This window comes from Cnephaeus nilssonii, assembly GCF_951640355.1.
Source record: "Cnephaeus nilssonii genome assembly, chromosome: 15".
In the NCBI taxonomy this organism is placed as follows: domain Eukaryota; kingdom Metazoa; phylum Chordata; class Mammalia; order Chiroptera; family Vespertilionidae; genus Cnephaeus; species Cnephaeus nilssonii.
The window spans coordinates 10,307,262-10,321,846 of NC_137086.1; the positions used below are offsets into that span (position 1 = coordinate 10,307,262).

Here is a 14,585-nt window from a genome sequence, read left to right on the forward strand (position 1 = left end):
TTATAAGATAATATGTTTTCATCATTAGTAGATAAGTCCAGTTTTCCTAGTGTGTGAGAATTCCTTCTAGTTGTCCCATATTTTTACTAATATTTGGTCTTATCAGTCTTTTAATTTTTAGCCATTCTGGGTCTGTGTAGCAGTATCTCATAGTTTCAATTTCTCTAATAAATGTGTATAAGTCATTTGGATCTCTTCTTTTGTGAATTGCCTACTCAAATGTCTTGCCCAGTATGTTGTCTTTTTCCTAATGACTTTTAGGAGTTCTTTATGTGCTTTATGTACTTTAGATGAGTCCTTTATTAGTTTTATATTTGCAGCTATCTTCTGTTTCGTGGCTTGCCTTTTCTTTTTCTTGTTGGTGATTTTTTATGAAGTTCTTCATCTTAATGTTGTCATTTTTTTACTTTATGGTTAGTATTATTTGTAACAAAAGACACATTCAAAAATGTTCACAGTAGCTTTATTTGTATTAGCCCCAAACTGGAAACATCCCCAAATATATCACAGTAGAAGGATATACTGTGACACATTCATACAATGGGGTACTATTCAGCAATAAAAACAAACGAGTTACTACATGCAGCAAGATGTCAGAAATGTAATGTTAAGTAAAAGAAGCCAAACATTTAAAAATACATACATATAGTTCTATTTATACAATCTAGAACTATAAGTTTTAGTTGGATTAAATAATGAAATACAAATAGGTAGACATTTTATGTTGATGACTTATCTCAGAGTAATTATAGAAGAATAATACAGTGAAATAAAGGCAAATTTTTTTCTATGCATAACCTCATACAGGTACTGGGACTCCCTATCTATCCTAGAAGACAAATATAGTAATGTAAATATATATGTAAATTTTTTATTCCATCATTAAGTAATTCATTTCACAAAATTTTGAAAAAATATGACAGAAAAAAATTACCCTTGATAACTATTATTGATAACTATCACAGTACTCAACACTTCTTTCCAGTTCAATCTTTTTCCTACGCATAAGTTTTATACAGAGATATGTTAGATAAATATGATGTGTATATTATCTTATATCCTGTAGTATATTAATATCATAAGCATTCAAATTTTTTCCAGTGGAATAGTTAGGTCATGTAAGTTCAATGAGATCTCAGTCTTTCTAATTATTTCTTCTTTCTTCCTTCTTTCATAGCCACATTTAATTCATGAAGTTTAAAGGAGCAACTTTTTTTCTACATTGTTTCTGGTGAAAGTATAGAATACTAGAGGACCAGTGCACAAAATTCGTGCAAGAGTAGGCCTTCCTTCCCCTGGCTGCCAGCACCAGCTTGCCTCTGGCACCCGGGACCTGGGCTTCCCTCGCAGCCCCAGCTTTGTCCGGAAGGACGTCTCGTCTAATTAGCATATTTTGCTTTTATTATTATAGATACTTTCTCTAACTTTGGTTTCCATTCTTAGTTTACAGCTGACCTTGACCAGTTTGATCAGTTATTACCCACGCTGGAGAAGGCAGCACCGTTGCCAGGCTTATGTGAGACAGAGAGGATGGATGGTGCGGTCAGCAGTGTGACCATCAAGTCAGAGATCCTGCCAGCTTCACTTCAGGCCACCACTGCCAGACCCACTCCCAGGCTGAATAGTATGTGTGGGGGACAAACACCTCATTTGCAATGTTTAATGAGTCACTGTTATTGCACAGAGCTTTTGTTTATCAGGAATGAAATACCTTTTCATTAATGCCACTGTAAATAATATACAGTTACATTTAGACATATGACTTTCACTCAGTTTGTTTGTTTGTTTGTTTGTTTATTTATTTATTTATCTTTTTAATCCTCACCCGAGGACATGCTTAGAGAGAGGAAGAAAGAGAGAGACAGACACACGATGTGAGAAAAACATCAATTGGTTGCCTTCCATAGAGACTAAACCTACAACACAGGTATGTGCCCTGACCTGGAATTGAACCAGCAACCTTTCGGTGCATAGAATGATGCTCAACCAACTGAGCCACTCCGGCTCCACTTGTGTATTTTAAATTACAGTATAACATCTACCTTTTTGTAATTAACGTTAAGGTGAACAGTTGATGTTAAGGAAAGCAGTTTTGTAATCTTATCCAAAACGTTCCATAGCAGGGCTTTCAGAAATATAATAATTGGGTCAGATTTTGTTTCCCAAAGTGTCTTGAACACTAGTCCTAAGAGTTGCAAAAAAAAGGGCTTTGTGCTAAAGTACACTGAATCAAATGCTACATAGCACATACATCATTCCTCATTAAATTTTCACAATGCATATTACAGGTTTTAAGAAGTGTTAAAGAAATGAGTTTAATTTCTTTCTTGATTATGGAACTCCTTTTCTCAGGACATGTTACCCCACAGAATGAATTTTCCATGGAGCACTGTTCAGGAGACAGCTGTGTTGCAGTAATTCACTACTGTTCTAGCATGTTAGCATTCTCCTAATTAAGAAACACTTGTGATGTTCTCCATGTCTTTTTGTGGTCTGATAGCATCTCGTTTTTCACTTGTATTATATTCCATTGTATAGATGAACCATAATTTATCCATTCTTCTGTTGAAGGACATAGCTGATGTTTTTAAGTTTTGATAATGAATAAAGGAGCTATAAACTTCATGTACAAAAATAAAGAAACACTTCAGTAGTATAACACTTCAAATTCATGAAGATGGGATTGTCAGATATTTTCACCTATCTCATTTTGAAGTTGAAAAAACACACAGTGGTGATAATTCCATTGTGTGACTTGGAAATTAAAAGGAACTAACCAGCTCATTTTTAAAATTTGCCTGGGTTCCTGGCCTGTCTTATCCCTCTTCTGATAGGATCACTTGTGAGACTTGTTTATTTCAATCTTACAGCAGCTTTTAGTTGTCATGACACAATTCCTGAAAGTTTACCAAGATTTCCAGGCAGCTGTAATGAAGAATCTTCAGTCACCTCGACCCTCTTCTCTATCAGTTTTTAACTATACCTTGATTTTTAAACAATTGTATTAGTCTTCTCGGGCTGCCATAACAGAGTATCACATACTGCGTGGCTTAAACAACAACTTTATTTCCCCACAGTTCGGGAGGTTAGAAGTCCAAAGTTAGGGTGTGGACAGGTTTGGTTTTCTCTAAGGACTCTCTCACTGGCTTGCAGATGGCCGCCGTTTTGCAGTGTCCTCATGGTTGGTAGTCCCTCTCTCTGTGCTGTCTGTGTCTTAATCTCCTCTTCTGATAAGAACACCAGTCACAGAGGCCACTCTAAAGACCCTGTTTTAACTTAATCATCTCTAAATACAGTCACGTTCTGGGGTGCTGGGAGTTAGAACTTCAACATATAAATTTGGGGGGAATACAGTTCAGCCCATACAATAATTAATTATTTAATATATGTTCATTTTATAAATTATAAGCAATCATTAGAAATCTTAAAAGAGAATAAATGTTATTCTTAATCTCACTACCTAAAATCTACCAAGGATAGATAGCCTAACAATTTTTTTGTGTTAATATATGAAATAATTTGTAAAAGTAGAATTATTCTAAACATAATATCTTGGATTATGCTTTTCTCTTTTTTCATTTAACAGCACATTATAATTATATATTCCATAATTTATTTATCAGTCCCTAAATTTCTAGAATTTGTTTATTTACAGTGTTTTTTCTACATAAGTGGTACATAAATTATCAAAGCTTTCAAAAAAATTCCCCCATAAAAACTTTCTAAAATGCATATACTGTTTTCTTCTATTACAAAACATAATTCAATCTCTTTTTTCATTTGTCATTATAAGCATCAATTATTATACTACTAGAGGCCCGTTGCACGAAATTCGTGCACTTGGTGGGGGGGGGGTGCCTCAGCCCAGCCTGCACCCTCTCCAATCTGGGACCCCTCGGACATCCCTCTCACAATCCAGGACTGCTGGTTCCTAACCACTCGCCTGCCTGGCTGCCTGTTTGCCCCTAACCACTCTGCATGCCAGCCTGATAGCCCCCTAACTGCTCCCCTGCCGGCCTGATTGACACCTAACCACTCCCCTGCCGGCATGATTGACACCTAACTGCTCCCCTACCAGCCCTATCACCCCCAACTGCCCTCCCCTGCAGTCCTGGTCATCCCCAACTGCCCTCCCCTGCAGGCCTGGGCGCCCCCAACTGCCCTCCACTGCAGGCCTGGTCGCCCCCAACTGCCCTCCCCTGCAGGCCTGGTCGTCCCCAACTGCCCTCCCCTGCAGGCCTGGTCACCCCCAACTGCCCTCCACTGTAGGCCTGGTACCCCCAACTGCCTTCCCCTGCATGCCTGGTTGCCCCCAACTGCCCTCCCCTGCCGACCATCTTGTGACAATGTGGGGGTGGCCATCTTGTGACAGTGTGGGGGTGGCTATCTTGTGATGGCGTGGGGTGGCCATCTTGTGGTGGCCATTTTGTGATGACATGGGGGCGCCCATCTTGTGACGACATGGGGGTGACCATCTTGTGGCAGCCATCTTGTGATGACGTGGGGGCCATCTTGTGACGCGAGGGCATGAGGGTCAATTTGCATATTACCTCTTTATTATATAGGAATTATATAGGATTATATTTTAAGATTAACAACTATAGAGCTTTGTCCATTTACTGAATGACCCTAGAGGCTATGCCCTTTAGTTTGTACATTTTATACAGTATATTTTACCTTTTGTTTATAGCTCTCAGACCATGATAATAACACTGACCCTACTTATAGCATACTAGTATTCTGATGTGCTGTAAACTGAAAAATCAGTTAACCAAAATTGTTATAATTAGCTTTGAAAATTTTCCAATAGTCTGGAGCAGTGGTTAGCAAACTCATTAGTAAACAGAGACAAATCTCAATAGTACAATGATTGAAATTTCTTTTGAGAGCCAAATTTTTTAAACTTAAACTTCTTCTAACGCCACTTCTTCAAAATAGACTCACCCAGGCCGTGGTATTTTGTGGAAGAGCCACACTCAAGGGGCCAAAGAGCCACATGTGGCTCGCGAGCCGCAGTTTGCTGACCATGGGTCTGGAGTGATTCTCCTATGGTAACATCAACTTATGTGCAAACATTTTATCATCAGGTTTTCTTTGATTCACAGACCTATTCTCACTTTGTCATTTCTCATTATGTGGCCACCTTCTAGATAGTATAAGTTTCTGAATAAGTGACCTCTGTATCATTGAGGTAATCCTATCTAATAAAAGAGTGATATGCAAATTAACCATCACTCCGCTACACCCACAAGCCATGCCCACCAGCCAATAAGGAGTGAGTATGCAAATTAAACCAACCAAGATGGCTGCAGCCATGGAGCGAGCAGGAGGCTTGGGTTTCCCTGGCAATGGAGGAAGCCAAGCTTTCCACACACCCTGGTGGGCCCAGGTCTCCATTCAAGGCTACAAAGTTTCAATTATAGAAGATAAATAAATCCCAACAAAAATGACAGCAGCCACAGAGCTGGAGAGAGCAGGAGGCTTGAGTTGCCCCCGGCGATGGAGGAAGCCAAGCTTCTGCAGCCCTGGCCTGCCTTGGCCTCCGCTCAAGGCTACAAAGTTTCAATTATAGAAGATAAATAAATCCCAGATACCAGAGCCTCCCCTTGGGTCACCAGGGGGCATGGCCGGCCTGCAAACCACCACAGGCCCCTCACCCAGGGTGCCCCACGCCCCAAGGGAACCCCCACCCTGATCCAGGACACCCTTCAGGGCAAACCAGCTGGCCCCCACCCATGCACCAGGCCTCTAGCCTATCTAATAAAAGAGTAATATGCAAATTGACCATCACTCCAACACACAAGATGGCTGCCCCCATGTGGTCAAAGATGGCTGCCCACATGTGGACACAAGATGGCCGCCACAAGATGGCCAGCAGGGGAGGGCAGTTGGGGTTGACCAGGCCTGCAAGGGAGGGCAGTTGAGGCGATCAAACCTGCAGGGGAGGGCATTTAGGGGTGACCAGGCCAGCAGAGGAGGGAAGTTGGGGGGCAACCGGGCCTGCAGGGAAGGGCAGTAGGGGGGGACCCAGGCTTGCAGGGGAGGGCAGTTAGAGGGGACCAGGCCTGCAGGGGAGGGCAGTTAGGGGTGATGAGGCCTGCAGGGGAGGACAGTTAGGGGCAAACAGGCTGGCAGGGAGCAGTTAGGCATCAATCAGGCTGGCAGGGGAGTGGTTAGGGGGTGATCAGGCTGGCAGGCAGAAGCGGTTAGGGGCAATCAGGAAGGCAGGCAGGCGAGCAGTTGGGAGCCAGCAGTCCTGGATTGTGAGAGGGATGTCCGACGGGCCTAAACGGGCCATTGGACATCCCTCGAGGGGTCCCAGATTGGAGAGGGTGCAGGCTGGGCTGAGGGACACACCTCCCCCCCCCCCCATGCACGAATTTCATGCACTGGGCCTCTAGTATTATATAATTGAAATCTCACTCTATTGTACTATATATTACTTCTGAAAAATATTGTCATTTTATCTTCCATTGTGACACTGACTTCTTACCTTTGCTTCTTTAATCAGGATTACCTGAGCTGGAATTGGAAGCAATTGATAACCAGTTTGGACAACCAGGAACAGCTGATCAGATTCCATGGACAAATAATACAGTGACAGCTGTGAATCAGAACAAACCAGAAGAGTGAGTAATATATTTTGTATTTTGCAAAGTATCAGATACCAACTTCTACAACAAAGAACTACTTTTCCCAAACTGGATTCCAGGATACATTGGTATTTTGTTGGATGTTGACAGAAGTGATTGATAATGAAAAAAAAGGATGGGGAAGATGGAGTTAAACAGATATTTTACTGCATGACTGCAAGACTAGTGTATATTGTAATTACCATGAGATGGATGCAGTATGCAGCTGTTGGTTTATTTTTTATCTCTTAACTTTGCTTTGATGGATTACCATAAAGTTTCTGGGACCTATGAACGAATCGGCCTCAGTACAACAACTGTGTTACTCTTGAGCTTTTAGTTAGGTAACTATTCTGTCCAGTTTTTCTCTTTATTTAGAGCAAGAGGGTATAAGGAGGGAAGATACTTTTTATATCTACTCAGTGTCCATTTGGATTAGAATTTAATTTCTAACCAACACAAGTAGCTTTATTCCATAACATAGAATACATCTCATATACAGCAATCAAAAGGTGACTAGATAGTATTGAGTGTGGTTTAAAGCCTTAACTGTGAATACATAAAATGTGTTCCCACTTACCTTCTCCAAAGAAGAATCCCTATAATTGTATTATTATATTAGTATTATTTTCTATATCTTTCTAAGTTTTATGCATCATTTGATATTAGTTTGGATTATATTACATATTTCCTACATGTAATCAACTATTTGTTTTATTGCTTAATACCAAGCATGTTTCATTTTTCTAGTTTAAGTTCTTTTTAAAATGGCAATCATGTAATGTTATCAATATGATCTAATCATCCTTAATGTTAGGTAATGCAATGTATACTATTTTGATTGTGGTTCAATTATCAATAATTAATAGCACCCATTGAATGAATAAATCTTTCCCTCCAATCCTCACCTGGGGACATGGTTATTGATTTTTAGACAGAAGGGAAGGGAGAGGAAGAGAGAGAGAGAGAGAGAGAGAAACATCAATGTGATAAAGAAACATTGATCGATTGTCTTCCTATATGCTCCATGACTTGGAATGGAATACACAACCTAGGTATGTGCCCTGACCAGGAATCGAACCCAGTGTTTTGGTGTACCAGACAATGCTCCAACCAACTGAGTCACACCGGCCAGGGCAGAACAGATTTTAATAAAGACTAAATTATTTTTTTCTGAGATTTTTATTTTCTATTTTTGTTAAAAGTTCTTTTTCCCTATCTTAACTGTTTGGTTAATTTTTAGAGTAGTTCTGTAAGCTAACATGAAGAATATGGAGACAAAGTTCAGTGATTGGCAAAATAATGAAAAATATGTTCATAAATTTCTGCACATTAAGTGTATCAGAAAATTTTCTAGAATATATTTGCATGTATATTTATATTGTATTTGCTTTCTTAAGATTGAATAATTATTTGCTCTACAGTTTTAAACTGTGTCCTTTAATTCTGCAGCCAGTGTATTAGTTCACAGTTAGATGAGCTTCTCTGTCCGCCAACAACAGTAGAAGGAAGAAATGATGAGAAGGCGCTTCTTGAACAGCTGGTATCTTTCCTCAGCGGCAAAGATGAAACTGAGTTGGCTGAATTAGACAGAGCTCTGGGAATTGACAAACTTGTTCAGGTATGTACTAAAGTTGGCATTATTTAAATGATTCGTCCCTGAGAAGCTAGAAAATGGTTCTTAAGCAAGATTTTTCAGTATTGTTCTCACAGTGTTTTATAATTTACCCTTGTGGAAGTTAACAAAATATATAATAGGTAAAGGTAATAATGGGATTTTACACAAAGTAGTAGTAATAATAATAGTCTTAGAAAGTCTTAGCCTTTCACTATGAAACAATCTTAGAAGCTCTCCTTAGAATAGAATACAGATTCACATCATCACTTCTTATTTTAGGATTTAATATATCCTTTATTCATGCTAGTCTTCAACCTATATTTTCCATATTTCAATGTCCAGAGGAAGTTATGCTTCATGAAACTCTCCTTTTAGTTACACACACACACACACACACACACACACACACACACCCCTTTACACACAACAGGTCACAATTTAAATTATTTTTCTTAGAACGAGTAATAGTAAACAAGTAGGAAAGCCCACCTGTACAGCATTCTATTAGGTGAACTATGAATTTTTTTCAAATAAGATAAAAACATGAATTCTATATTTAAGATAGAAAAATGCCTGACTCATCCCTCCTTTAGTAAGCTACATCTGTAGTAACCTAGTAAATATAATATTGTAGATTCTTAGGCTTTGCAATGAAGTTCTTTTTAAACCTTTTTGCTTCATTTCATTGATTTAGGATCTTCATTTTAACTGCATTTTCATTTCTTTACTGAGATTTTAAACATCTCATTTATGGGGGGGAAAGGAGACATATGTAGTACTTTCAACAATAAAGAATTTTAAAAAAGAAATAAATATAGCCCTGGCTGGTTTGGCTCAGTGGATGGAGCGTCAGCCTGCGAACTGAGGGGTCCCAGGTTCAATTCCGGTCAAGGGCACATGCCCAGGTTGTGGGCTCGATCCCCCGTGGGGGACTTGCAGGAGGCAGCCGATCCATGATTCTCTCTCATCATGGATGTTTCTATCTCTCTCTCCCTCTTCCTTCCTCTCTGAAATCTATAAAAATATATTTTAAAAAAAGAAATAAATATAAACATCTCAGTTAATCTATTACTCCATTTCAAAAGTAACTTTCAGAGGTAGTTCCTTTAAGTAGTAAACATCTGGAGAGCTTCATGAATTCAGTATGAATAGATTATGATGAAACGTTCTAGAGATGCTATCAAATCCAAAGTTACATAGAGAAACATGTCACTTATTGGCAGAAACATATGTGTAAAATAGCCTCGCTTATTTTCTAACAGGGAGGTGGATTAGATGTATTATCAGAGAGATTTCCACCACAACAAGCAACACCACCTTTAATGATGGAAGAAAGACCCAACCTTTATTCCCAGCCTTATTCTTCTCCTTCACCTACTGCCAATCTCACGAGCCCTTTCCAAGGCATGGTCAGGCAAAAACCTTCATTGGGGTCTATGCCTGTTCAAGTAACACCTCCCCGAGGCGCCTTTTCACCTGGCATGGGCATGCAGCCCAGGCAAACTCTGAACAGACCTCCAGCTGCACCCAACCAACTTCGACTTCAACTTCAACAGCGGTTACAGGGGCAACAGCAGGTGAGTGCTCTCGTTTAGCAGGCGATACTTTTTAAAGGTATGTGCTCTCTTTATAATAAGACAGCCCAGTTGCTACAACAAAGGTGTCAACTTTACTCCCAGGACCTTTATGAAAGACTCAAAACACCATCCTTGGTTTGCTAGGATAAGAAAAGGGGACGTATTCGTTCAATTAAAAGACTGCTGGCTCATAACAAAGTACTTGGAGACCTACAATTTAAAAGCAGTTAATCTTGTTTTTTGAGATAAAAAAATATTAAGATGAACATCATACAATTATTAAATCAATAAAGAGAAACACAGTTTAATTTATAGAATATCAGGAAATACTGTTGATGATTATTGAAACAGAAAATGAAGTTTATTTATGTTGTTTGAAATTGGAGTGGTATTATAATATTAGGAGCATAAGGAAAGAATAGTTTGGGGGTGTTGGGTGTTGTGGGTGAGTTAAATCTCTCTCAATGACAGGTAATGAGTAGTTATAGTAGCATAAATATTTAAGTCTGTATAAGCAGCAGGTATAGAGAGAATCATCAGGAGCCAAAAAAGCAAATGGTTAAAAGTATTATCTCTGAGAAGTGGAACTGAGGCTGTAGATTTTTCTTTCTTATATTAAGCCTTCTGTATTTTTTAAACCATGTGTGTATATTTTTTCAGATTATTTTTTAAGTATTTAATGATATTTCCTGGAGCCTTACTAATTCAGGAAGGAAGAAAAAGGAGATAAATTAGAAAGTCAGTATGATGTAATGGTGGTAAGAGTAAGCTCTAGTTTCAAATCCTAGTGCTAACCTTAACTTAGGTGGTTCGACAATCAATTTATTTACCCTTTTAAAGCTTCTGGGTCTTCATTTATAAAAAGATTCTAGTAACTAATTCCTTTTCCTCATAGGTGGTTGTGTGCATTAAATGAGATAATGCTTTTAGCATAATACTTGGCATCTTATCACATTTAATAAATGCTAGCTATTACTATAAAATTATATTCAATAAATATAATAGATACTATAATGTACTTTCATTTCACTTTAAAAGATGATGAAAGGGAGAAAGAGAAAGGGAGAGACGAGATAGGGAAAAAATTTTAATGGTAGAATAACAAAGAAAGGAATAACTTTGTAAATCTTGGGGTGGAATAAAGGATTCAAAGAGGAATTAAGGGGAGAGAAGGAAGAGAAACAAAGAAGGAATAGTAGTATGTTCTGAGAATAAATTAAAGATAAGCTACTTCTTGTTATAACTTGTTCACTGTAAGATAGCATAAGAAGAGGAAATACTTAATAGTTCCTTTGTATTTAATCTTTCATAAAACATATTTAAGGGAACTATGATAGGTATTGTGAGGAAGACAAAGAAAAAATGACACAGGCAACTTTGAGAACTTATAGTCAGTTTAGGGTATTTAATATATAAATACCCAAAAGTTAACAGCAGTAAATGACTAAGTGCTAAACCAAAAAAGGAGAGGAAAGTGTAGGTATGCTGATTTCCTCATTTCACAGAGTAGAGTTCAGTAAATACTGTCTACAGTTACAGGCTCAGTGAGCAAGACCATTTCAACAATCTAGGTCAGGTTCCTGACTAGATGAAATGATAATTCATACTTAGCTCAGAAAAAAAATTGTTTTTGCTATTATTTGCTCTAAAGCAGCTGATAAGCAGAGTAGTCATGCAAAGAATGTATCTGAAATAAGGACACAAATAGGTCAACATCGCTCCTCTGTGCTTCCTTTAAATATTATGGAATCATGTCCAAAGTTTGGAGGTCTTGGTAGCCCAACAAAGTGAAATAAATATCCATCAAGTTGGAGAAATACAGAATTTGGGGCACATTATGTTTTAAGCCTCCAGATATGTCACTACACAAAAAAAATATATATACTGCCATGTAAAACAATAACTCTGCTACCTAATGAGCCACGATATCCAGACCTATTCTTTGGGTTCAGGGCTGTAAGTTCCTCTGTTCAGCAGTGGGGTACTCAGTCCATAGTGGCTCTTCGCTGCAGTCTTCTATGTGTGAGGGAGGTCTGGCCAAGGCTTATCTCAGCAATAAAGAAAAAGGAAAGCTCAACTCAAAGTAGTAAAACAAAAAAAATATTTTTACTCAAATATTGAGGTGATTCAAAATAGAGACATGTCCAGGTGTGGTTATTTCTGAGACTTAAGGATGTTATCAAGGACCCAGGTTCTTTCTGTCTTTTTACCCTGTAATCCTTGGTAACTAGAAGAATGGCTGCCATGGTTACAAATACCACATGCAAACAAAACTATCTAGCAAGGGAAACAAGACTATCTTTTTCCTATGCATCTTGTTTTAAAAGCCATGAAACTTTCAGAAGGCTCTTGTCCCTTCTTCCCCACTTCTCCACCCCCACTCACAAAAAAGGGAAAACAAAAAAAGATTTCACATGTTTGGCTAGCCAGAACTGAATCACTTGTACACCTTTAACCAATTGCTGGCAAGGATTGACTTAGAGTACTTGTGGAGATGTGTGATTTGGGATATTTAGCTGAATAAAATCCTATTCTGTCATCAAGGAAGAAGAGGAGAGTAAATGGCAGTGTTGGCATTAATAGTACTGGATAAAATCAAGAAATTAAGGGTTAAATGAATTATTTAAAATTATACAGGTAAAAATTGGTGAACTAAAGTGGAACATCTACCTTTTCTTCTGTCTAAATTCCATTATATGACAGGTTGTATATTTTAAGTGAATAAATTCATATCAGTATAGAACAAAAAAGAATACCATCAACCTACTAAGAATTTTGAAATATAGAAAGTAAATATAAGAAACAAAATTATCATATACAAGTAATACAATTGCTTGCATAGAAAATCCAAGAGAATCTACAGGGAACTTAGATCTAATAGAGAAGTTCAGCAAGGTTTCTAGATAAAAGAATAAGAAATAAAAATTAATGATAATCCTTTTTATTAGCAACAAGCAATTAGAAAATATAATTTCAACATATATCACAGTATGCAAAAGTAAATCATAATTAAAAGTCAAAAAGAAGATACAAGTAAAATGTATTTGTTGATTTAAAGGCTGTTGTAAAGATGACAATCTTTCTGAAGTTAACCTATAGATTCAGTGGAATTCTGATCAAAATCTCAACACAGAATTTGACAAATAGATGCAAAACTTATTTTAGAAGAATGAATACAACCTTAAAGAAGAATGAGAATGAACTTGCCCTACCAGATATCAAGATTTAAAACCAAGTTTTAAAAATTAAAACATTGTAGAACTGCCATAGGGATAGACAGTTCTACTAATCCTAATATATAAAAACCCAGGATCCATAACATCTAAAAGGACTGGAGGCTCGACCAACCGGAAGTCAGTGCTGGGTTGCCGTGGCGACCAGCACTGACTGCCGCCACTGAGGGCGCCCCGACCCAGCACTGACTGCCAAGGGGGCTGCAGATCAGGCCCGAAGAGAGGCCTGGAGAGAGAAGCAGGGTCTGATCCGTAGCCTCCGTGGCAGCTGTTGATCAGCATTTGCCTCTCTCTTTCGCCCCGGGCCTGGCCAACAGCTGTGCCTCTTTCTCTCGGGCCTCTGCTGGGGCGGCTGATCAGCCCCGCCTCTCTGATCAGGCCTGTTGATAGGCCCGGAGACACTGACTGGCATAGAAACCGACCAATCAGAACCAAATCTGGGTGAACTGCGAAGGCAGAACCTAAGGTGGGGGCTGAGGAGGGGTTTTAAGGGCAACAGCTGTTTGGTGTAAGGTATAAGAAAGCAGTTCAATTTTTTAATGACCGGTTTGGCAGTATAGTGCATATGGGTGGCTCTCAGTCCATATATAGGGATTATGTATTTTTGTCTGCCAAGAGTATCTCCTCCTGATGAAGAAGGCTTCCCCCCCTCCATTTAAGCAATCCTATCCTATATAATCTATCTATACTACTAAAAGGGTAATATGCTAATTAGACCGGGTCAACCAGCCATCTTCTGGACATCCGACTACTTCAGGACAAAGCCATGGTGGTGGGGGCCGAGACAGATGCCGTTAGGGGTGATCAGGCTGGCAGGGGAGGGCAGTTGGGGGCAACCAGGCCGGGAGGGGAGGACAGTTGGGGGCGAGATCAGGCTGGCAGGGGAGGGCAGTTGGGGACAAGCAGGTCAGCAGGGGAGGGCAGTTGGGCAGTTGGGGGTGATCAGGCAGGCAGAGGCAGTTAGGGGAGAGATCAGGCCGGCAGGGGAGAGTAGTTGGGGGAGAGATCAGGCTGGGAGGGGAGGGCAGTTAGGGGCGACCAGGAAGGCAGGCAGAGGCAGTTAGGGGCGATCAGGCAGGCAGGCAGAGAGGTTAGGGGCGATCAGGCAGGCAGGCAGGTAAGCAGTTAGGAGCCAGCTTTCCCAGATTGCGAGAGGGATTTCCAACTGCCGGTTGGGATTGGGCCTAAACCAGCAGTTGGACATCCCCCAAGGATTCCCCAATTGGAGAGGGTGCAGGCTGGGCTGAGGGAACCCCTACCCCCATGCACGAATTTCGTGCACTGGGCCACTAGTCTATATATATAAAAGCCTAAGTGACCGTTATGACAGAACGACCAGTCGACCAGTTGCTATGACACACACTGACCACCAGGAGAAAGACGCTCAATGCAGGAGCTGCCCTCTGGTGGTCATTGCACTCCCACAGCTGGAGTGCCGCTCAGCCAGAAGCTGGGCTCATGGTTGGCGAGCACAGCTGCGGCGGCAGGAGCCTCTCCCGCCTCCCTGGCAGTGCTACTGAGCAGT

At 39.8% G+C, this 14,585-nt stretch overlaps 1 protein-coding gene across 5 annotated transcripts in view; it reads left to right on the forward strand.

Annotated features, from left to right (window-relative positions):
- Positions 1-14,585, forward strand: part of NCOA1 (nuclear receptor coactivator 1) — a 161,202-nt gene that overhangs the window by 116,958 nt on the left and 29,659 nt on the right. For all 5 annotated transcript variants that reach the window (XM_079792378.1, XM_079792380.1, XM_079792381.1 and 2 more), the window contains exons 13-16: positions 1,444-1,624; positions 6,512-6,629; positions 8,085-8,253; positions 9,513-9,827. In XM_079792378.1, coding sequence (XP_079648504.1) covers positions 1,444-1,624; positions 6,512-6,629; positions 8,085-8,253; positions 9,513-9,827 — 783 coding nt within the window. The remainder of the gene's footprint in view (positions 1-1,443; positions 1,625-6,511; positions 6,630-8,084; positions 8,254-9,512; positions 9,828-14,585) is intronic.